At 33.5% G+C, this 25,783-nt stretch overlaps 3 protein-coding genes across 5 annotated transcripts; 1 reads left to right on the plus strand and 2 right to left on the minus strand.

Moving 5' to 3' along the window:
• Positions 1-2,346: 2,346 nt before the first annotated feature.
• Positions 2,347-8,956, plus strand: LOC108195385 (probable serine/threonine-protein kinase At1g09600). Of its 2 annotated transcripts, XM_064085674.1 has the most exons (9): positions 2,347-2,446; positions 2,783-3,390; positions 4,115-4,399; positions 4,791-5,108; positions 5,698-5,925; positions 6,892-6,989; positions 7,258-7,363; positions 7,453-7,728; positions 8,520-8,956. In XM_064085674.1, the coding sequence occupies exons 2-9, from the start codon at positions 2,992-2,994 to the stop codon at positions 8,679-8,681; spliced, it is 1,872 nt and encodes a 623-aa protein (XP_063941744.1). In that variant the 5' UTR covers positions 2,347-2,446; positions 2,783-2,991; the 3' UTR covers positions 8,682-8,956. The 2 variants fall into 2 exon arrangements, with proteins under 2 accessions (XP_063941744.1, XP_017217837.1); XM_017362348.2 differs by lacking the exon at positions 2,347-2,446 and having other exon boundaries at positions 2,907-3,390; positions 7,450-7,728; positions 8,520-8,816.
• Positions 8,957-9,324: 368 nt separating this feature from the next.
• Positions 9,325-16,044, minus strand: LOC108207741 (uncharacterized). The gene is made up of 3 exons (XM_017378175.2): positions 15,689-16,044; positions 11,670-11,824; positions 9,325-10,165 (listed from the first exon to the last, which is right to left on the minus strand). The coding sequence occupies exons 1-3, from the start codon at positions 15,924-15,926 to the stop codon at positions 9,488-9,490; spliced, it is 1,071 nt and encodes a 356-aa protein (XP_017233664.1). The 5' UTR covers positions 15,927-16,044; the 3' UTR covers positions 9,325-9,487.
• A 3,479-nt stretch (positions 16,045-19,523) lies between these two features.
• LOC108213835 (probable E3 ubiquitin-protein ligase XERICO) lies at positions 19,524-21,086 on the minus strand. Of its 2 annotated transcripts, none has more exons than XM_017385627.2 (2): positions 20,932-21,086; positions 19,524-20,228 (listed from the first exon to the last, which is right to left on the minus strand). In XM_017385627.2, exon 2 carries the CDS (start codon positions 20,212-20,214, stop codon positions 19,753-19,755), a length of 462 nt encoding a protein of 153 aa, XP_017241116.1. In that variant the 5' UTR covers positions 20,215-20,228; positions 20,932-21,086; the 3' UTR covers positions 19,524-19,752. The 2 variants fall into 2 exon arrangements, with proteins under 2 accessions (XP_017241116.1, XP_017241122.1); XM_017385633.2 differs by lacking the exon at positions 20,932-21,086 and adding an exon at positions 20,383-20,910.
• Positions 21,087-25,783: the final 4,697 nt, after the last annotated feature.

The following is a 25,783-nucleotide window of genomic DNA, read 5'->3' on the forward strand; positions in this document are numbered from 1 at the left end:
TACAACTTGCACGAGAATGTTAAGTGTATGGTGCATATTGCCACGTTTTAAAATTCAGGTACTAAACTGCGTTTGGAGCAAATTTAGGGTTACAAAGTGTAATTAGATCTTGTCAGAGAGTTGGCTCTGGAAAAGAGCATAGGTCCACCTTCAGGGTTCAAACAATAAAATGTTTAGTGAAGATTTTCACTTCTTATTGCAGTGCCATGTTCACAGTAGAAACATACTTCTATCTAAACTATTCTTTTAAGAAGTCTTTTTTTAGTCTGCATAAAAGTCTCAATTAAGTTTGAATATTTTAACAAAATAAAAAATAAAACAAAAGGATGTCGAAAGCACACCACGGCAGGAAATTGATGCTATTGTCTTACATGATCATATTGACAATGACAGGGAAAGTCTTTAATGTAAATTATATATTTAATTTGTGATTAAAAATTAAAAGTTGGCTAATTGCAATATTCATAGTCCTTAGGACAAGTGTAGTTCCACCTTCAAACAATAAAATGTTCAGTGAAGAATTTCACTTGTTATTGTAGTGCCATGTTCATACTACAAGGCAAGAGCATACTTCTATCTAAACTATTTTAAAAAGTCTTAGTTGTTTTTAGTTAGCATAAAAGTCTCAAGTTTGAATATTTTTAAACAATAAAACAAAAAGATATCGAAAGTACAGCACGGCAGGAAATTGATGGTATTGTCTTACATGATCATATTGATCTCAGAAGTCTGCAGAACTCATTTTCTTAATCCATGTTACTGTCTTTTAGTACATGTTCAACATCAGATTGACAAGGTCTAATCCATTTGTTGTTGACTTGTACTGACCAAGTCCAAATATTAACAGCTACAGACCATTTCTACATCTGGTGGTTGCCAAGATCTCACATTATTAATCATCGCTCTCTGTCAACTCTTGAAATATTTATATCCGATTGAAATGTTCTATATACGTTACGTATCCTTGTGGCAATGATCATTGCCGCTTATATATATAGAAGTCGGCGATTTGTTTCTTTAGATATCACAGGGAATTGTAATTTTATCTGATCATTTGTTGGAAATGTTGAGGAAGAGAAGCAAGATTAAGAGGTGCATAAGAGCGCCAATTAGGGCGCTAGGCAGGGCAAGGGATTTGTATATCCGGACCATGAATAATCTGGCCGGACAAATGCACAGCAGTGGCGGACCTCTTGTTTATCAGTCAGTGCCAGTGGCACGTTTGCCAAGAAGCTTCACTGTCAATCCAGCTTCTGGCAGGAACGACGATGGGGACTTTAGGGAACTTTTGAGGGTTGCTTCGGCTAGGAGTTTAGGCAACAAAATTGAGATGGACTCTATCCGACGTCAGCAGTCATTGTCAGGGAAGACGATGCTTGGAGAATGTAAAGTTGTGAAGGTACCGCGCAGCCAGAGCCTGGCTATTGGAAGAATTGATGAAGATCATACTTGTGAATTTGGTGATGTGGATAGCTTTGTCAAGAAAACAGCTGATGTGTTTGCAAGAAGCACTTCTGCTGCTTCGACCAATAAATATTGATTCTTCGTGCTATAACAGCAAATTTCGTCGTGATTCTGATCCTCTCTTTTCTCTGCTCTTTTTACCCTTGCGGGCATCAGTTATCCGAGTGATGATTCTTTTGTAATTTGATTGTTGATAGAATGCGTTTTGAGCCCAATGCAAGTGTTTGTAGCTTCATTGCATATTAACATTTTAAGGTTCTTGGTTTCAGATGTTGCAGTGAACCAAAATTTTGAAATGGAAATCTTAATCGATTGCAAGTTGTTCAAGCCTATACCCAAAGGCTTAAACTTTCAAAAATGTCGAACTGGCCTAGAAAGATCTTCTCCTTAAAGATTTTGGCCGGGATTTGACGCATGTTTATCATTTTTCACTTATATAAATCACTTTGATGTAAAAAAATATTGAAAAAAGTTATAAATGAAATTATTCCATGCCTAATCTTAACAAGAGGAGTATTGTATCGGTTTTTCCATCATCAACTAAATTCGTGTAGTTGAATTTGTATTTCACTCTAAATACACGTATAATAATTTATTTTTTATTTATAATTAAATATAGTCGTGTGTTTGACCGAATCTCCTGTATCGTGTAAAAGAAAGCGAAAAAGGTACATCGACGAAAGTTTAAATAATAATTTTATAAGCCTGAAAAATTTGAAAAAAACCCATATGTATAAAGCAGGAAAATATATCCTGGTGACCAAATTTATAATGTTAACTATTAGTTGTTCATCCCACCTTGAATTAGACAAAATCTAGGCAGTGAGTGCAACGAAGCTAACCAAAATCTCTAAAATTCAAGAGTACCAAATTCCTATTTTCAGTTTGTATTTTTTAAAAATAATTATTTTTATTATATACAGCTGGGATATCTTCCAAACAGTCTTTCTTATATCCTGGGAAACCCAGAATCGCTCGTTAGGTACTCACCTCCCCAGGTTTCCTGCTTATTCATCATCCATCTGCATGCCTTTGGTTATGAATATATGATTCTATAATTTTAATTATTGTTTTGATCAATCATTTATTGTTTAAGTTGATGCATTATCTTTTTTTTCCCTCAATTTTGTCATTTGAATATTATTTGTTGTTGTGTATTATCAAAATTCATTTTTGTTGACATGTTTGTGTATTGAACATGAAGAAGATATTGGATATTTTCCATGTCGGATTTGAAAATTTTGAAAATTTTCTGGGCTTAGAAATGCAAAGTGTGAAATTTGATGTAAATTTAATTGTTTTGGCTTTGAATTAGCAGAGAGCGAAGATTCTGGGTTTTGTTGCCGCTAGAAGCACTGCCAAATGGATTCTCATTTGGCTGATGCTCTTTGACGTTTTTCTTCTTTGACTATTATCATGAGAAGTGCTCTGTTAGTTGTAATTCAAGATATTGGAAAACTGAGGTATTCGAAAAACTGCAGAATCTTGGTTTTGAAAGCTTAATATAAGGAGGTTGTTTAGTGTAAAATGGGCTGCCTTTGCTCCAAGGCAACCTGGTCTAATGATTTTGTTGTTGATTATGAGAGAGAGAAAGAGAAGGAGAGTAGAAAGTCTTCGGTGCAGTTAGTTCCTCCAAAAGAGGAATTTGTGGCCGAGTCAAGAAGAGGCTCTGTGCATCGGATATCTAATGAAAATGTGGGTTCAGTTCGCGGGACCAAGGATGGTGAGGACAGAATTGTGGAAAGGCCTAAGAGTGGGCATCATAAACGGACAGGATCAGAGTCGATACATGGTCGGATAAGTAGCAATCCAGGTGCTGCTGAAGGGGAAGCAACAGAATGGCCCTCTTGGCTAATTTCAGTTGCTAAAGACGCTGTACATGGATGGACTCCTAGAAGTGCAGACTCGTATGAGAAGTTAAAGAAAGTCAGTTTTTTGACCCTCTATCATACTATATATATTACAAGTACTTGCAGTACCAATTTTTTGCTGTTTTTGAGATTTCCACTTCCAGCTGCACTTCATGTTATTAGTTTGAGATTCTTGCATTTCATACGAGCAAATTTTATATTAAGTGATTTGCAAAACAAGTTGGCAAGTGGTTCGAGATTGAGGCTCTAAGATGGATCATGGTGTATCTTTTGGCTGTAAACTTTTGCTGAACCAATCCTTCCTTGTTCTTTTTCTGAAAATAAAGAAAGGCCCTTATATCACTTCATGTCTTGTAGTTCAGAAAATTAAAATAAGCAAAAGGAAATGGGAAAGGGAAAGGGTCATAGTGATGTGAGGATGGTTGTGGTAGCTAATTTTCAGCTTATTAGTGAAAATAAGTAACTGATTATTTAATTGAGTTAAATTAGTGATTTCAGACACTTATCTGGTATGTAATGCTTTAAGCACTTTCACATGTAGACGTGCTGTAGGCGCATGTATGAGTTTATAATAATTTAATAGTGGATCATTAAATCAGTCAAGTTAATCTCCTAGCATAGGAGTTAAATTTGATTTTCTTCTATTACTCCGGGGCCTAATCATAGTTAAGGTGCTTATATATTGGTGTAAGCCTCACAATTAGCTTACATGATAGTGGTGACTAGAATTTAGACTTCTCAAATTTCTGATAGCCTACTGATGTTGTTTTGCCATGCAGATTGGCCAAGGAACCTACAGCAGTGTTTACAAAGCACGTGACCTGAAGACCAACAAAATAGTTGCAATGAAGAAAGTGAGGTTTGTTAACATGGATCCAGAAAGTGTACGTTTTATGGCTAGGGAAATTTGTATTTTGCGTAGACTAGATCACCCAAATGTTATGAGACTTGAGGCTATCGTCACATCCAGAATGTCAGATAACTTGTATCTTGTGTTTGAGTACATGGAGCATGATCTCACTGGGCTTTTAGCATCGCCTGATGTCAAATTCACTGTACCACAGGTATGTTTTCACTTTCTTATGCGGGTTCAACTTCTAATATACGACATGAAACTGAACTTGCATTTTCAACTATACAGAGCTTTCTATGAATGAAATGAGATTTTCACTAAGTGTATTAGGAGACATTTAAAATTTATTTTTTTCACTATAGCTTGCCTCTAGGACAGTCAGATCAACACCACCAACATATTACTTTCTGTGTTTTTCCTAAATAGGAATTTCTTGCTTTGATACCAGCACCTAATAAAGGATACTTTTTATTCAGTTTTAAGTTTGTGAAATTGAGTTCCTTATGTAAGTAGTTGGTGACAGTACCAACTACTTAGCGATAAATGGCATTCACATTAGCAGCTTATCTTTTTTTTTTTTTTTTTTTTGCCTACACCTTCAGATTAAATGTTATATGCAACAACTGCTTTCTGGACTCGAACACTGCCATCGTCGCGGTGTCCTGCATCGAGACATCAAGGGTTCAAATCTTCTAATTGACAACAAAGGAGTTCTAAAGATCGGAGACTTTGGTCTAGCTACCTTTTTTAACCCTGACAAAAAACAACTATTAACTAGTCGAGTTGTAACTCTATGGTATAGGGCTCCAGAGCTTTTGCTTGGTGCTACATCTTATGGAGCTGCCATTGATATGTGGAGTGTAGGATGCATTCTTGCGGAACTATTTGTTGGGAAGCCTATCATGCCAGGAAGAACAGAGGTAGAGTAATCTAAACAATAACTATCTGCACTTTATATAGCTTAAACAAGTAGTAGCACAAGCAAGGACATACACTTGCATTTTTATGCCTGCCTTATTATAGAGTTCATCATTTTGCCCAAATAACGTCATCTAACATAATATTCTTTTGAGTTTTAAAAAATCTGATTTAAAAACACCTGTCCAATCTTAAATTTGACTTGAATGATTGTGTTATATTGATAAAGAAGTTTCTAGTGAAACCTCAATTCATCACAGAAAAATTGATAATTTTTTTGTGCTTTAAGAGGGCTGCGCATGTTGATGCTATCTGGGAACATATGAAGATTAATGATTTTGGTATGGGAATTCTACCTCAAAATTTCAAGAAAGTGATAGGTTATTGATCCACGTGGTTAAAATGGTTACACGCGTGCATCCAGCTCACTTCATATTGCATGTTGTACACACTTCTTTTTTCTTTTCATGCATCTGTAGCCACTTGTTCGAGGCCCACTCTTAGGTTCTGAATTTTTTCCAACTTTCTGTATGTCAGAGTTTACTACTCTTCCTTAATTAAGAAAATTGCTAATAATCTTGAGCCATTCAGGTTGAGCAAATGCATAAAATTTTCAAGCTTTGTGGATCTCCTTCTGAGCAGTACTGGAAAAAAACCAAATTACCACATGCTACTAGTTTTAAACCTCAACAACCTTACAAGCGTCAGGTTGCAGAGACTTTTAAGGATTTGCCCTCATCAGCTTTGGAACTTGTCGATGTTCTTCTTTCAGTGGAACCGGAAGCACGGAGTACTGCTTCTTCTGCTCTTAAAAGCGAGGTAGTGCTTATGACTCTTAACCTCAGTTATTTGTTAAAATTATACGGTAAATTTCAATGATTCTGCATCGTAAAGTAGCCGTTGCATGCTGCTAAGTGCAGAAATTAGAAATTTAGACATCTTGGCAATAAGATACTTCCCCTTCTTTTAATGATTTTCTTTCTTTGCATTAAATTCTCCGTGCTATACTATTAACTAGTACACGTCCCTCCACTATCTTCCCTGGTTCCAGATGGATGGTGTGAGACTTCTGATTTTCCAAACAGTAAAACAGTCAACGCGATGTATTCTGTAGACTGTGCTCGGAAATGAGAATTTCTTGGATTTGCATAAGAAATTAGGCATGTGTCGCAATTATATTGTTCTGTGTGGGCAAATTAGAGGACAATCACCTGGACAGTTGGAATATAGATTTTCAGCCAAATGATTTCATAGTGCAAACTTTCATGACTACTATTAGCATCTGGGTAATTAGGCAATTGACCTGATAAGGCAAGAGGATGCTATGGAGCAACATTGCCTCGTACATGATGAAAATTTAATGCTGTCACTTATGTTCATCTTTATAGCAGCATCAAGTACCTTATACTCAGTTATACTAGTTTGTTTCTGTACTATGGGGGTTAGCTGGATAACTTGGCTCGATTTTTGTTTGTTAATCATTCTTAAAGAGACGTTATATCTTTTATATTCAGAGTTAAGCATGGTTGGAAGTTTGGAACAGTTGAATAAGGCATTTTATGTTTTACATATATATCTAATTAGAAATTGAATTTGGTATGCAATATTCACATCCAAAAGTCACTGAAGTTGAAAGTTAATTGGCTGCTTTTGTTGTGCGTGTGGCGCGAACATGATTAAAGTCCGACTTGCATAATTCATAATTTTATTTGTTCTATTGTGTGTTTTTGTTACTGATGAGATTATTATCTCTGACGGGACCTGTTAATATGTTCTTGTTTTCAGTTTTTTACGACAGCGCCTCTTCCTTGTGATCCATCTAGCTTACCTAAATATGCCCCGAGCAAAGAATATGATGCAAAGCTTCGAGAGGAGAAAAAGAGGTATAATTGTGTAGGACTAATTCAGAGTTTGTTTAATGTCACCTTATATCATTTTTAAAAAATTATATGAGCTATATAACATTTTTATGTCTGAAATTTATTTTAACTTGTGGAAGATGTAAGATGATATTCTACATTACAGAATTCGTCATCATTTAGTATCACTTCTATGTAGAAGCCTGTGAAAGAGATTAAGTCGAAAACATACTTGCTTTTTTCAGTCCTAGCTTATATTTACGTACCGTTTGCATCTCTGTCATTTCTTCAGGCGAAAAGTAGAGTCTGTGAAAGGACGTGGGCCTGAATCTGTGAGGCGGGGTCACAGAGAATTGAAGGAAAATGATCCAACACCGGAATTCATGGCACACGGACAGGTGTTTACATGTATTACTTATGGTTGGACTATGTATCAGTTTCTTGCATCAGATTCAATTTATAATACAATTGACTTGTGGTGCAGCAGGTACATTCTAACAAATGCGCTAGTGTAGCGTACAAGCCTCATGGTGATGCTGGAGCTGGCTTCCCACTTGAGCCTTCTAAAGGGTTGAAGAATACTGGGATAAATCATTCAACTTCAATGGTACATCCGAGTGCAGCAGTCTCGTGGTCAGCTAAAGCAAAGGATGAGACTGGTGTGACAGTTTCAGGAAGGACAAACAGCTCTATTCACCGTGGTTCAAACTTAAGAAGGCAGCATTCTCATAAAAATGAAAAGGCTTCCAGCAATGATAATATGGTAAGTACTAATGATATGGCTCGCGTAATGCTCTCTTATATCATTCTTCTCATGCATACAGGTAAATTAAACTGAAACACTTATATATCATCCTCTTGTTCTGTATTCCATTGGTTATCGAACATGTTAATGTGCTCTTACCATAAAGCAGATTGGATATGAACCAATAATATATAGCACTATTACTGGACAGAAGCAAGCCTCAATTCTGTATCAACCAATCATTGATGATATATAACATCTCTAGGTATATTGTCTTTTGTGATCTAGGAACTGAATTAAATTGCTTCCCAATCTATGAAGCAGGGAATCCTTTTGTGTAGAAAGTTATGTGGGTATACAGGGACAGCATGCCTGGGTGACTCTAAGATTTACGGGTCAAAATCAGTTTTCGGGACCCTCATCTCTATTATACTATTTCATACATTTATATAAAAGATTCGACAATTATGGACCCCTTAACGTTAGGCGTCCTAGACGTAAGTCTTGTCCGCCTATAGCCAGGGCCACTTCTGTACGCACGGGAGTGCGTAGGAATATCCCATGTAGCGTGTCCCTTTGCACCCTAATACCCATATGTAAATAATGTGCTTATCCTCGTACTACCCACCCCCCACCCTTTATCTTGCTTTTAGCCCATAAGTTTATGCTTCTAAGTTTAAACTCGGTGCTACAGCTTAGAACAGGCTTTCTCACGCAAGTCATGCATATACACAGTCTATACTTGTCTTGGATAAAGTTTTCTTCTGCATTGATTCATTGAAACTTCTCAACTTTTGGCTTTATGCTAGGGCCAGATACGAAAGAAAAGCAGAATCCTTTGTTCTGGACCATTAGTCCCCGCTGGGGGAAGTATGGAAGACTTGCTAAAAGAACACGAAAAACATATTCAAGACGCAGTGCGTAAAGCACGTCTTGACAAAGACAAGAGCAAGAAGAATCTGGGTGATTAACTAGAAACGTCCAATTTGGGCTATATTATCCAGGAGAGAGTGGAAGCCGAATTGTAATCTGCATCATTGATCCATTCAGGTGGGCTGATGGTATGGTGGGAAAAAAGCTTGTGGTCATATATTAATGGCATTGATATTTTGTAGGCATGAAATATGCCATTGTATAGCTGGAGAAGAGCTGTTCTATTCTAGTCATAAAATGCCATATTGTAAATTCTCTCATAAGTCATAACATAACTAATTGCACTAGCGAAATAGATTCTGTAGTTTTTCGCATTGAGATTGCCGCAAAGTATATATATATAGTTGTAGAATACAGGATATTTTAGGCAATTAGCTTACTATAGAGATGCAAAATTTCTAATCAATGAATTTGTTAGCAAAAATAAAATTCAACAGAACTTTAATTGCTTACACTGGTTCTCTAATGTCGTATGTGATGGACCGTGGTCAAATCGAGGCCTTGAGTTGCTGCATATGTTGTCGTGAACAACCTTCATTGTTGCAATTCACTGCAGTCTACCATACCAAGTATTAACACAATGGCTATCTACAAAGAACAGAGAAACAAACGTAATAGAACAAAAACCTGAGAAAACATACTAGACAATCTAACTAAATGAAATTCCACATACGCGAAGCCTGAAAGAAAAACAATACCTCCACTGGTTAATAATCTCTGTTAATACTATGTACATTTGACTTTTCAGAAAAGCATAAACTTTAAAAATATTTCTAACCCAAATACTCTCTACTAGGGCCGTTTATTAATTTTATTATGTGCACATACAATTCGTAATAAATAACTACAAATCTTGCTTAGGCTTGCGGCTTAGTTCTGAGTAATGACCCCCCATTCGCTGCAAAATCTCTTCCCATAACCCTTCTGTAGAAGAATTAGCTGTAGCTCCAAAAATCAAATTCGCACTACATGCAGCAACATGCCAAAAATCTGAGTCAATCTCCTCTTTCAACTGATCAAGCTGCCATCCAGCATAACCAACAAAGAATCTGAAGTCATTTGGTCTGATCAAGCCTTTCTTCACCAGCTCAGCAGCTTCATCCAAGCTGTTGCGAGCACCAAAAGACAGGCCAGGAATCACCTCCTCAACGCCAGGATGACGTGCTTTATGCCCTGTTCTGAGCAGAAACATGCTTGCCTCCAGGGGGCCACCAAAATGCAAAGGGCAGTCAGAAAATGTGGTTGCAAGATCAAGATTAGTGGGTTTCATATGTTTCATCTTTTTATGAAGTGGACGGTTTATAACAACTCCGAATGGTCCCTCTTGTGGATGCCTGGTTCCAGATTTTAGAAGAAGGACAACAGTTCGCTCAAAGGTGCGAACTCCATCAAGCTTTTCTGTTGCAACAAGAACACAGCCTGCCTCAGGTGATGAAATAGGATGGGCCCATTTGGAGCCAATAGGTTTAGAATGGAGACCTGCAACTTCTTGTTTACGAGTATCAGAGCTTCCGATATTTGCCTGGTTCACAGAACAGAAAGATTAGCATTTAGAACTCAAACGGCAAACACTTCAAAGCTCATTGCTGAAATAAACGAAACAACGGAGGTAGCTTTTACTCGACATGTATATTTTATTGCAAACCCCATGGGATCTCCTAAGAAATAAGTGTTGCTGGAGCTGTATCAACTCTCATCAATCTACTACAAGCACTATAAGATGTATACTACTCAATCTACCATGTTTTTGCAGTAAAATTAGATCAAATAACTTAACCACTACTGTCCAAAGATTGGTGGAATCGAATCTATGCAACATGGCCTGAAAAAACTGACTGGTGATTTTGGCATTCTAATAGACAATATAGGCCTTGCCTTGCGATAAATTTCTACATTAATTTTCTCACAGTTCAATCTAGTTTTCATGATCGAAACAAAAAAGAAAGAAAAAGTTGTGGTCAATATAGAACTTCGATATGAGAACTGAATCTAGCACATGAAGAAAAGAAAATTTCCAAATGTTCTTTAGAATTTTCATACGGCAAGGGAGATATAACATAAGAGCATCCTCTCAACCAAAATTTCCTCTTCAACGCTGTCCTCCGAGTACTCTATCCCTATTGAACAAGGATGCTAAACTTCCTGCTTAAGGCTCTCTTATAAATCAGATTTCAACCTTCCAAGATAGAGTTGCTTGTAAGCAATCAAAGCTACAAACTGAAAAATGACATTCTCATTTGGGTTGCCTCCACTCCAGTGAGGTCCATTATTCTCTCTAAATCAGGCGCCCTCCATAGATTAAAACAGAAACCAAACTAGTTAAATGTGTAGGAAGCAATGTCACCCTCTTTTGTATCAATAGTATTCGACTTTTTCAAGAATTTAGTTGAAATACAATATTACAATTGCATGAAAGATGTTAGATACTACATTATTATTCTCCTACACAATAATCACTTTTAAACAACCAGCTAGGAAACGTTTTAGACAAGAAACAAGAAGGTTCAGTGACTCTGGTCTCTGTATAAAAAAAATACTTCTTATTTAATAAGCAGCTCCACAATGCAAACTAATTAGTCATCAACTCAGATTCCTCATTCAGCCATTAATGTATATTGTAATTTGAGAGTTTAATTGAGATTCTGAGATAAGATATCATATAAAAACCATAAACATAAACAGCTTTACATTTATACTGCTTGCCAACATTCACTATATTTCTCATGGAGGACTACCCTCTTAAGCATTGTGACAATTTAGGAAGCTTCTGTAACTTGACGAGCTTCAATTTACTATTTTAATAGCATTAGAACTTATTGTACTAATACCATTTTTAAGTTATAGTGTAATATTAATTAATACATGCATGTTTGTGTGTGTGTGTCCCCATGTCACATGTGAATTTAAGAACAAGGTTCAGCAGATCAGACGACTTGTATGATTATGTGGAAGCAACTACTACAACTACATGGATGAACTGTTTTATTGCTATTTGCATTGTTGTAAAAAAGAGAAATTAACACTACCTGCTCGTGAGCAAAAAGAGACGCTCTAAACTCTCTCCAGTCCATTATTGTACGATGGTGTTGCTGGGAACCAAGTTCATTGGGCTTGTTTCTTTTAGATGGCGGATCTTTTCCTTTTGATTGATCTTCCTTTGGAGTCTTATGATCATCATTGTCTGCATTATAAGATTATGCACACAGACAATTATTACAACATGTTATGCGGTAGAGGGCACAGATATTGTACCCCGTTATGCAATGCAGGGTTACAAATATTCTCAGCTACTGGCAATGCATATGACACAAATACATGATTACAGTGGAATCTCGTCACAGTTAAATAAGAGGTTGACTTAAGAGTGTAACCTTAAGAGAACCAAGAGCACAACGTAAAGTAATCAATTTATTGAACTCAAAAAATTATTAAAAGAATTTACATTCATACTACGACTAAAATTTCAAGACTTAATTACCAAAAAAACTATACAACTATCATGTTTTTTTCATTTTAACCATAATAGTATATTTATTGCAGGATAATGCAAGTAACTTTAAAAAATTATATTCTAAAAACCCACTATCACTAATCCATAACCACGGTTAAGTTAACTTTGAGATGTATGCCACATATATTATCAAGTTATTAATTATTAAATTAATTAATATATGAATTTTATTAATTTTTTTACTATCCAATTAAAAGGTCAAAATCCTAATTCATATTTTACACAAATATAGAGCGAATCATAATTTATGTATGAAGGTAGAGGACAATGTTAGCATGATTCTTTTGAAACACAATCAGCCTACTAGATACTTGTGTATCGATAATTTTTCATGTGATATAAAAATTTATAAATTTATTCAAACACTTGATCGCTTTATGAATCAGTGTTACTAATTTTGTTGATATTACTGCAACATAGATATGATAAATGTATTTTGTTCGGGTACAACCTACACAAGCACATATAATATATATGGTATTTTGAGATTTCCACATGATTATTAATAAATATTATATATTTTTCGATTATGATTTTCGATTATAAATATAATTCTTCAAACAATATATATATATATATATATATATATATATGTAATTTTAAAATAAGAGTAAATTCTTACTAATCAAAAAAAATATAAACTAAAATAAATTAATTATTTAGCCGACAATAATTTAAAATTATATTATTAGTAACCCTAATAATTCAAATAAAAACAGCTTGTTTGGTCCGTGTGTAATGAATTATGTAAATATTTAAACCAAAATTATACTCCCTCCGTCCCATCCATTTCTTTACACTTTCTTTTTTGGGGTGTCCCACCCAATTCTTTACATTTCAAAACTTACCAAAAATAGTCAATGGGTCCCACCACTTCTCTACTTTTTTTTCCTTTTCACACTACTTTTACTACACTATCTTCTTTTTATACATTAAAAATTAATGGGTCCCACCACTTTACCCACTTTTCTTCCTCTTTTCCACTACTTTATACATATTTCTTAACCTCCGTGCCCAACCCATTTGATAAGAAATGGGTGGGACGGAGGGAGTAAAAAAAATGATATTTTAGTAATGTTGCATAGGACATCCATTTAACCATGGTTAGAAATTGGATTCCCTCAAATATGTTTTCTATTAGTTAGTTGCATTTTTCTGCAACAAAATTAGTATTATGGTTAAAATGAAAAAATTATAAAAGTTTAATAGTTTTTTCAGTAATTAAGTCAAATTTCAATTGCTAACAAAAAAGCTGCTAGTAAATTAAAACAACATTGTAAAAAAATTACCATCTCTTTTACAATCATATTCTGCCAACAATTGAAATTTTAAAAGCATATTAAGGATATAAAAAATTTATTATCTTTTTGGATTTGATTTTATTATCTTTATCAGATAGTATATGCTTACAATTCTGCCTACACAACAATATATTTTAACCCATGTAATGCACAATATTCTAGTATATATACTTACATTTATATGTTATTATGTCAAAAAAAGTGTTTAAATATGAAATAAAGGTATTTTTTCGGTCATTCGGTGTTTTAGGGTTTATACGTAGAGATTTAAGAGAATAGATGCAGAATTCAAAGAGAAGCAGAGGATTTAAATGAGATATAAGCTACAGAGAGAAATGAACACACAAAGGCATAAATTCAGTTATAGAGAGAAAAAGTAGAACAGAATTCTAGAGAGAAAAAGAGATCATGAAAAGTAATTCCATTTTCTGATAAATGTTCAAAAGTTCCAGAATTACAAACTCAACTTGGTATTTAAAACAGTACCCCATGTCCTCCTAGTAAAGAGTATATTACCCTCACTACTACACCAGTTACTGCTATGCTTATTACTATTCTTCATATAACATGTCATAGTGATGTCATGACATATCAATATATCATATATTAGTTTTTTATATTTAACAACCTATAAATGTTTTTTAATAAAAAATTATATAAAACAATTCCATTTTATGTTATAGTAATTACATTAAGTTTGTGTTAGAAAATACAAAAAAACAGGTTAATGTAATTACCAATGATGGGATCCTAGATCTTTCGGGGGTCAAAACCAAACATTATAAAGCAAATAAATAATATGGTTTACAAAACTTTACAACAATCAAAGACCTTTATTAGTAAAGGTCAGATGACGTACAACTATATAAATATTTTTTTATTTTCTGTAATTGTACAAATAGAACCTAAGTTCTTTTATGGAATCATATTACACATGTAATAATAAATTTACCTTTTTTATTTAATGAAATATGTATGAATTTCTAACTCGATAATGATATAAACAATTTGTAAAAAAAAAAAATAGGATTTAAACATATACAAATAGGTTTTAAGAAAATACAAACAGATTTCAAATCAACAACATATTATAGTAGTCAAACCAATAAACAAAACGCTACATGTAGTATACAAATGCTGTAGAATTTCAGCTCTACTTGTTGAACAATATTCATTTCAAACAATTGTGATCGATAGTTTATTACACTAATAAACTCACTCCCTATATATCCATTCATCTCCTCAAGGCTTTGCTGCGTATGAATAAAAAAAGAGGCAAAAAGCAATTTATGTTTCTCCTAATCTGCTTGGAAATTATGGGGGAAGGATAATTATATCTGCTTTCTTAAGGTTCTGCAGTTGAGAAATAACAAATCTTTATTAGTAAAGATTGATAACAATAACAATTTATGGTACGCAAATATCATAATAAAAGAAATTGCTGATTGGAAAGTAAATAGAACAACGGTTGTTGTGGCCAAGTACTAACTTGATCTTGATCTTCTACCACATACTAATACCAAAATTCTAGATAAGAGGTAAAATTTTGACTCTTGAGCATCTATGGGAGGAGTCATAATTGTATGGCCTACAAACTGTGTAATGTGTTAAAAACATTATTGTTGCTTGACAACAATTATATATTTTTAACTTCTGGTAACTAAACTTGAAATTATATTTGGTAGCACGCAGAGGAGCAAATATTACACATAGAATTGAAGAACTTATGGTTTACTCAGTAAAAAGTAATACTTATATGGCTTAACTCGGAATAAGGCAGAAGCCATGTCTTCCTCTACCACAGCCTTAAAACAAACTCCACACATGTCTACCATACATCCAGTTCAAACCAATACCAGTCATAGTAGTAACATTTCAATTCAGATGTCCAGAATAATATCAATAAAAAGCAACATGATTGTTTCCCCTAAATATAAAACTAACAGTCTAACACACACTACATTCAATGTAAAGCCTGAATCCGCACACATATATTCAGTAGAATCAGTCAATTATTTGATCTGTACTCCATATAATCGGTCAACAATTTGGTCTGTACTCCATCAAAACGTACCTCTTACCTCTAATCTTTATAATTCCATCATTTTAATATCCTAAATCAAATGCACAATCAATTTTGAAAAATCGAAAACCACACAAAGTAAAAAACTATCACAATCAGCTTAAAAATTGCCACAAGAATCAAACAAATACACACATATATCGCAAGTACCTGAAGAGTTAGAATTAGAATCGTGACTATTATCCTTCCCCAAAGCCGTGACAAGAAGCCGATTGGCGCGGCGTTTAGAAGCAGCGTCGAAGAAAACGTCGGCGTTGAATTGAGACGAATTTCTGAGTTTAGTGGAATGAAATGAAACAGAGTGGTAATTGCTGAAATCGTGATAAGAAGAGTGGAGAAGAAAGGGAGTGTGAGTGGTGCTCTTGACGTGAATTGCACACAGATCCATCTCGATTGAATTCGAAGAGAGCGATACAAACTATGCGAGAGACGAGAGAGAGAGAGAGAGAGAGATTACGAGAGAGATAGAAAGAGAGAGTATATGCTTTTAGTATAACCGATTTGGTGATATGACACCCAATGGGAATTCAGCCACTTTAACATTTTCTTTTTTCAGTGGACTATGATTGAAAAATATTTTTATTTGCTAATTAGTGGAATTAAAAAAAAAAAATTCAGTATTTTTATTTTCATGAATTATTTGACTTCTGAAAAATATATTTCCCGAAATTAAACAAACAGCAGAAAATCATCGCAAAAATATCTGCCTATTACAAATTATTGAGTCTTAAAAGCATATATTATTTTATTTCCATTGGTTGGTGTTTTGCAATTTGGTCATTTGATTTACATTTTCTTGTTACGTGTACTCTTTTGGTGATTTCTGCTGGAGTCTGCAGGGACATGTATTTGTTTTTGTTTGAAAAATTGAGCATATTTGTTTTTGTTTGAGAAATATGTTTATAATTTGTCATCCCAAAATTTTATTTCAATATTTTATGCAAATAACATGACTAATATTAATTCAATAATTTGTATGTATACAGATTTCAATATTATCAGCTAGAGAATCAAATATGATCGACTAAGATATGAGAATTTTCTTTGATAATACAGTAATTTCTAAATATTAGCATTTTCCAATAAAAACAACACAAAGCTCTGAATATTTAAATTGAATACAAATCTAACATCTGAGATTTATAGTACATATATTAATCACTCATCACTCTCTTCACATTTGCACGGTGAGTATTTTTCATTGGTGCAGACAGATGCACTGCAACTTATTCTGAACACTAGTTGCTCCTCCACAAGTCTACTGGTGTAGTAATATAAGAATATTACAAGTCAACCTTACGCAAACCTGTAAACAATTTATTTGAATAGAAATTGAACATCTGACATAGTACATGAATTACTCACTCATCACTCCCCCTCATTTAGTATTTTACATTGGTAGTAGTCTAGTAGATAATACAATCTATACTTCATGCAGATTGATCCACTGCAACTTATTCTCAACAACTTCAAGCAAGCCTTACTAGTTGCTCCTACCCAAGTCTCATGGCGTAGTAATACCTGCAAAGTAGTAATACAAATACGAGTAAGGAGTCTGTTTCCGCAAATAATTAAATATACGAGCTAGTAAGGAGTCTGTTTTCGTGAATACTCAAATGTACGAGAAGAGAGGTGGATGAGCTACTTACTTCCGCACTTGAAATGGCGAGGGACTTGTCTTCCGCAGCTTTGAATAACTCTGACAGCATAATTCACATCGATAAGTGCTGCCAATTTGGGCGTGATGACCGGACAAACACACTCCACATGCGCAGCTCTCAAGCGTTGACAACAATATGAACTAGGCCCTCTCCTTGCCAACAGTGACTTGCAAGCATTTACCAGGACCTTCCTTTCTTGCTTGCATTCCCCTGCTGTCATGGCTTCGACTCCTTTTCCTAAATCACTCAAATGCATCAATACTATAAAACATAATATTGTTATTGTTATTCTAACACTCCCTTTATGCCCTTCCATTTTCTTCTGTGATAATGTGTCTTGTGTTTGTTTTACTACTCAGGGGAGTATGTATTTATAGGGGATTCGAAGTAAGCTTCTGAAATTTCCTGGAATATGTGTACTAGGATTCCTCTGGTTTTTATATAATTATGATGTATTATTTAATTGTTGAGGTCTTTGTCATGCCAATTGCCATGAATTTCCATCAACTTGGCTGGGTGAATTTTTTTTAAAGAAATGTGATATTTATTCTAGTAAGCTGAAAATATGGTATCATCCCGGTAATATCATGACCTAACACAACTGGTTTGATCACATAACACACTTCAAACAAAAACTATAGGATCCTCGTTTTTCAGAAAATTTCTAAATATTAGGTGCATTCACGTCAATCACACACATCAAAACTTTCGATTTTGACACGTCACTGATGTCAGATCGTTTGGAAACTTTTTTGGAACCTAATTCGGGACTTTTAGTACTGTTCAAAATCAAAGGTTATAAAATCTTAATTCGTACAGTAGAAATTGAAAATCTGGTATTTTCCTCAATTTTTTTCCTACCGTTGACCACCTATTGGTTTATAAAATGCCGGGTGATAACTTCCTCGTAGTTTACGAGCTAATTTAGCAGCTTAAATATGGGATCATTGTTTCCATACGGTTTACCTGATGAATTGTATAATTGTATTACATTTTCTGTGAACAAGACCGTTTTTTTTTTCTAATACCCAAGTCACTGCTAACTAACCAAGTCAATACAATGGTTGATAACTGGATTTCACACCACATAGGATCCGATAAGATCTACTAGAAATCAGGATCCCGTGCCAACTAAATTGTCACAGTTTACTGCCAAGTATCCAGGAAATGAAGGTGCACATATTTAATAGTAATTGGGAGGCTTTCCTTGTTTAAAAAAGAAACATAAGGTGCACAACTGCATTACACTCTAAAATCTCCATCTGGAGGCTCTGGAAACCTCCGTGTCATTGCATAAATCTGGTGTATTGCAGGCTCAGTAAGCTGCAACTGCATAAGCTACTGCTACGCTGTGAGTCGTGAGAATCTGGACAGTTACATTTCTTAAACGCTTGCTTCAGGGGGGGAGCGTGGATAAGCTTAGGCACAGGCCCTGTTTGGAAATTAGCGGTTAGCTGTTAGCGGATCGAATTAGATGTTTTGACTAGCTGATTGAATTAGATGTTTCGACTAGCGGATTGAATTAGCTGTTTCTCGTAAAACTGTTTGGTAAATAGCTGATTGATTAGCTTTTTCTGACACAAACCAAAACCGTTAATCCAAAAAGCTCCTCAAAGTAACTTTTTCAAAATTAGTTTTTTGGATCCAAATCTCTATTTCAATCCGCTAACTACCAAACAATAATATTAACTTATTTTAGTGGTCATACCTCTAAAGTACCTTAAACCTCTAATTTTGCCCCAAAGCTCTAACTTCCAAACAGGACCATAGAGTGATTACCAACTGAGCTACCACAAGATGTCTCCATTCTGGACTTGTTAGTGACGACATACCAATACTTAAAAGGTAGTTGTCCACAGCCATTAATGGCTGTGGAGGAGTTAAACAACACACAGGTTTTGGGCCGTTGGATGAATATCCAACGGTCAGGATTATAACAAAATTTAACATGTAGAGCCCTTTTTAAGCGTTGTTAAACGCTTTTTAACCGATGTATGAGAAATTGAGAATGTCCCTGTACAACGCTTAAAAAGCGCTATACATGTTAAATTTTTATTATAATTCTGGCCGCCGGATATTCATCCAACGGCCGAGAAACTGTATGTTAATTAAACAGTCCCCGGCAATTATATGTCAGGGACCCGGACCTTACTTAAAATTGACAATATACATACGTGACATTTTTTCCTTCACTGTTTGATCATCTTCTTTGGCACAAATTGACAAGGCACATCTGGAGACCAGGGAAACATGAATCTACCTAGCAAAGCTTCCTCAAAACGCAGGCTAGCTCTATCGATAATAGAATAAGTCTGCACATTGCATATATATGTACATACTAAACTGCACATTTATTCATCACAAAGACCGCATGCTAGACATTTCAGAAAAACTGGCATATATAATATAGATACAAGAGTACACCAGATGACCAGATTCAAATACAAACTCCCTACATACTACTAAACTGTACATAGACACTTGTTCATGGTGCGTATCAATCAAACCGCTCACACTGAACAAGCATCTTAATTTATCTTCTTTCTTGCTGTCTCACATTGGACAAGTATCTTCTTCTTCGTCTTCGTCTTGGGGGATCATGTTTGTCCTGCAGTTGGGGCAGGTGAGCTTCCGATATTTCATCCACTTCTCCACACAAACTTGATGAAAAACATGCCCACATGACAAGTGGTTTATTATTGCCTTTGGTCTAAAATTTGTCAAGCAAACAGAGCAATCATGCTCAAGTTGCTTAGAAAACACGGAATCATATCGCATTGCAGGTATCCTACCACGAAACTCTTCTATAGAGGTTTCTGAGGAGCTTTCGTAACATTCTAACGAGTCCGAGGGGATATCAGTGTTGTATTCTTCCCATGATACAATATCAATGCCTATAGTCTTAAGTACAGAGCGGACCATTTCCTTCATCATAGAGATGTATTTAGCGGTATTGACCAAAATCATGCACATCATTTCTGCATCAGCTGGACCGGGGTATTGTGAGAGTCCCATATTTAATTTGAAACCTAATGAACATTAATAAAATTCATAAGTATCAATGCAGAGTATAACGGCATATGAAGAGGAAAGAAGCGAAGCCATATGATCACAAACCGGGAACTAATTAACAAAATGTTTCAACAAACTACGGATTATCAAACAAGCACTGAATGGACTCACAAGGCAATCAAAAACAGAATGAAGGCAGTCATTTTGTGCTTTCGTAAATCAAATGTCTCGCTTAGATTTAAGATGCCGGTGAAACAACATCACTGTTACTTTAATAAGTATAGAAGCTGAGTCCAGCTTCCATGAAAACACCCTATGCTTTCATCAATTGAATAAAAATATACACTTAGACAAAACCAAAGCTTGCTGGCTTCACCAAAATTCAGACAAGTTTAATCTACTTGTCTACAATTAAATTTCTAAAACACCACATAAAGTAAACTCCTAAGTTTTTTTTCCTTAAAGCTCAAACCCAATTATTTGATTATAAACCAAAAAATCAATGGACAGATTTAGCTAAAAAGCGAAGTTAGCAAGTGATACACAAATATACTTTCTTTTGCTTCTATATCGTTTAAAGTAAAGGGAGCAGCATGAATCAAAACAATAAAAAGCAGATAAATCAAGTAAGATAATTAAGATCGAAACACACAGAAAAAATATGGTATGATATGAGATCTGAGAAGATAGTAAGTAAAAAAGAAGAAAAAAAGTACTTACTGGGCAGGGGAAGAGAAGCTAATCAAGTAGAAAAAGATGAAAGTTTTTTCTTTATTTGGGGAAAGAGAAGGGGTGCCACAGGAATCAGGACTAAATAAACAGAGACCAAACACGGGTGAGTGAATGTGACAGCGCCGATGGGAATAACTTGCATATAATTAGCGCCCATGTAAAGGCTTGTCGAGTATTCATTTTGAGAATGCATATCTATATAATTCTTAAAGCATGAGTCATTTTTTAAGGCTGGTTTGGTAATTTCACATTCTCTTGGATCAACCCGTTAAGCTCTGGTTCGACCCAGCATCTTTCTTATTCAAATTAACATTATGAAGATTGAATTCGGATTTTTATGTGACCCGAACCAGATCACACTGGATATGCAGCATGTTCCTACCATATCAGTAGTACTGCATTGAATATAGACACTTCAATCAGGCCACTCATCGCGATTTCTGATCAAAATTTCAAAATAGCATTAATCACGCTTCCTTAAATCGTGCCACCGATCACGACGTCAGTTCAGATTTAAGCTTTGCTACTTATTTGCATATAATATTCATATCACATCAAATCAGATAATTTGAATTTCACATTCGAAACCATTTTTTCTTCCACGCCTCTAATTGCGACGGGTATGTTTTCTTTCGAACTGATTTGTGTCCTCGGTTGGATTTTGCTGCAATACTACTGATCTTGGCGTTCTTTACACATTAATTTCTCTATCCACAGACTTTGCTTTGCGCTTATTTACTGTATTGTATAATAAAATTCTATTTATCTTGCACAAATCGCGTTGATCCGTGTATGCATCAGGTAGCATCCGTCAAAGTCCTCTTGCGACAATGCTTCGACAAAAGATGACGTCTCGAAGTTAAAAAGAGAATTACACCATTGGCCGTGAATTAGGTATGCACTATTTCCGGCTTAATTTACAATATTTGCTTCATTGTGTATATTTATTCATTCTATTATTTTTGAACGGGCTGATGTTTGTTGTTTGAACGCTGCAGGTATCATAATCAGTACATGATTTCGTATTTAACGTGCTCGATAATTTGCTATAGAGAAAGCCGAGAGATCCGTCCTCATGATTTCTATTGATTTCATGTTCCTAGAATTTGAGAAAAATTTCGAACACTATTGTGCAAATGAAAGATTTGTCTTGTGATATAGAACTTATTTTTTGAACATCATTCTTAACTCTTCGTGTTAGGATTTGTGTTGTGCAAAAAGTAATCTTAGTGTTTTGTATTTTAGTTCTTCTGGATTCAATTTATTTTGATTCTGTTATAGTTTGTCATGTATGATTTCTGATATATGGTTAGTATAATTCATAGGTCATAAAGTGTTTGTTCGAATGCCTAAACTAAACTGTTTGTTCTTTGTGTGGTTGATTCATTTAATATGTTTATTATTCTTAACATGTTAATATCTTCAAACTCTATTTGTGTTTTAGATTAATGTTAAAAGAAATGAATGATGATCTTAGAGTGAAATCGATTCAAGTATTACAAAATAATTTCATATCCGCACTAGAGTAAAATTTCCATACGCATTTATTTTTCGCATGTATTTTTGCATAATTTCCATTCGTACTGATAGTGATTATGATACATATATGTCCTCTCATGCATTTATTGAGCCTCTTTTTGTTATTGAGTTTTCCTTACAGCTGCTGAATAGAGATGATTCGTCGAGGCCACTATCGGATGCTCATCGTGTGAAGAAAGATATTCACTTTTTCCTCAACATCTGCTTATTGATCTAGACTTTTTGTTTACTTTTTATCGTGTGTCATTGTTTTTTGACAAGAGCCACCGAGAATGAATATGATGCAATTTCCGTCCAGATACATGAATCTAGCCTGCTATAATTCATATGTAAACATGGAAAAGTAGTCAAAATATATTTGATTTTCAATGATTTTGGCATTAGTCCTTTTTTGTATAATATGTACTGGTTTCCATATTCACTATATTCAACTTTAAAATCTAGACTTTTTGTTATAATTTCAAATTTTGGAGTCATTTTTCACTTCACAATTTTAGCTCTTGATAAGGAAGTTTTTATATATTAAATTTTTAAATATTCGGATACATGGATCTAGACTGTTATAGTTCATCTGCAAATAGGAAAGTCAAATTTTATTTGATTTCCACTGATTTTGACATTAATTACTAAAATACTTTTTCATTTAATTTTGTGGTTTCCATGTTCATTATATTCAATTTTCAAAATCAAGACTTTTTGTTATAATTTCAAATTAATAGAGTATTTTTTCACTACATAATATTAGCTCTCGATAACAAAGTTTTTACATATTTGACTTTTTTAATTTTTCGATACACGTGTCTAGCATGCTATAATCAATATGTAAATAAGGAAAAATAATCAAAGTTTTTTTTATTTAACTAAATTTGGCTCTAATTATTACAATCCTTTTGTATAACATATACTGGTTTCCATACAATACATTTAATTTTCAAATCATGACTTTTTAACACCACGATTTTAGCTTTTGATAATGAAATTTATATATATTAGTTTTTTAATGTTTTCCGATACATGGATATAGACTGCTATAATTCATAGCAAAAAAGGAAACGTAGTCAAACATAATTTGATTTCCACTTATTTTAGCATACTACAATACTTTTTCGTTTAATTTATGCGGCTTCCATGTTCATTATATTCAATTTTCAGATCAAGACTTTTTATTATAATTTCATTGTTAACAGAGTTTTTTTTTTTTGCATACCTGTATCATACCCGTGTGTGTAGCACGGGCCAAAATGCACAAATAATTTTCATGTGGTAATAAATGAGCATATTTTTATTTAAATAATTTCACAATAAAATTATTTCTATGCGGTTTATTGTATTTTTTTAGGATACGAGGTCAAAATGAGCATTGTTAGATAAAAAAACAAAAAATCATACATGTGTACGTAGCACGGGCCAAAATGCTATGAGCATATTTTTATTTAAATAAAATTTTGATAATGAGCATTGTTATATTTAAATAACATTACAATAATTTTTTTTACATACAGTTTACTATTATTTTTTGTTATTTTATTTAAGATACGAACCGTCGCCGTGAGGTGACCCCGAGAAATTTTAATTATATAAAACAATGCCATTTTCATGTCTTTTATGAATATTTTAGAAAAAAAATTACCTAATATTTTTTATTATTTTAACTATACAAATAATGATTTAATAATAGATCCATAAACTAATAAATTTTTATTCCAGATATAAAATATTATTATTATTATATTAAATATCTGATTATATTAATGTTACCAATAAAAAATCTATTCAGGTACAGATATTTATGGCGTATATCTTCTTATTAACAATTTTTAATATAGACAATAATTGTAGCATATAATTTTAGTAAGGTATCTGAATTATGACAATATATGTATTTCTTTATTGATGTATTCCTTTAACGTCAATTATTTCTTAACCTATTTATCAATTTTTATTAAGGACGGGAGGAAACTCTATCATCAACATATTCACCTTAATCAGGTTAAGTTTATAATTATTTATGTTTCTAAATACAAAGATTTATATAGTTCGCGTCGTTATAATTACTATTGCGTGATTTTATTTTATTTCAATCGACATTCGTATATATTATCTTTAACATGATGATAAGTACTAATCGCCAATAACTTAACTCGATAATTTTGACTCTTACATACGTTGTCTTTCATAACTTATATCTAATATCATATTATTTGTTAATAAAAAATGTATAGGTTAACTAGATAAAAAAACAAAAAATCATACATGTGTACATAGCACGGGCCAAAATGTTATGAGCATATTTTTATTTAAATAAAAATTTGACAAATGAGCATGTTTTAATTTAAATAACTTAACAATTAAATTTTTTACATGCAATTTATTATAATTTTTTGTTACTTGATTTAAGATACGAGGCGTCGCCGTTAGGCGACGCCGAGAGGTTTTAATTATATAGTCCTTACCATTTTCATGTCTTTTATAAATATTAAAGAAAAAATTATTTAATATTTTTTATTTTTTTAACAATACAAATAATGATTTAATAATACATCCATAAACTTATAAATTTTTATTCCCAACATGAAATATGATTACTATATTAAGTATTTGGTTATATTAATGATACTAATGAAAAATCTATCCCGTTATAGATATTTACGACGTATATCTTTTTATTAGAAATTTTCAATATAGTCAATAATCGTAACATATAATTTTTGTAATGTAACTGAATTATGACAGCATATGTATTCCTTTAAGGTCATTTAGTTCTAAACCTATTTATTAATTTTTATTAAAGATGGGAGGAAACTCTATTATCAGCATATTCACCTTAATTTTATACTTAAAGAATGGATGGAATCTTTATAATCTGCATAATCAGGTTAAGTTTATAATTATTTATGTTTATAAATACAAAAATTTATATAGTCCGCGTTGTTATAATTTCTGTTGCGTGATTTTATTTTTTCAATCGACATTCCTATATATTATTATCATTAACATCTACGACGTACTGATCACCAATAACATAACTCGAAAATTTGATTCTCACATACGTTGTCTTTCATATCAATTATCTCATATCATACTGTTTGTTAAGAAAAAAATGCATAGGTTTACTAGATAAAAAAAAACAAAAACTCATACCCGTGTGAGTAGCACAGGCCAAAATAAAATATGGTTTTGAAACTAATAAACAAGTAAAATTTTATAACCTAAAACTCATAATGAATATTTTGATTGCGTCGATTACCCGTCAAATTTGGATTTAATTAAGACTTAAAGAACAAAGTATAGATTAAGTAGA

This window comes from Daucus carota, chromosome 1 (genome assembly GCF_001625215.2).
Source record: "Daucus carota subsp. sativus chromosome 1, DH1 v3.0, whole genome shotgun sequence".
Classification (NCBI taxonomy): domain Eukaryota; kingdom Viridiplantae; phylum Streptophyta; class Magnoliopsida; order Apiales; family Apiaceae; genus Daucus; species Daucus carota.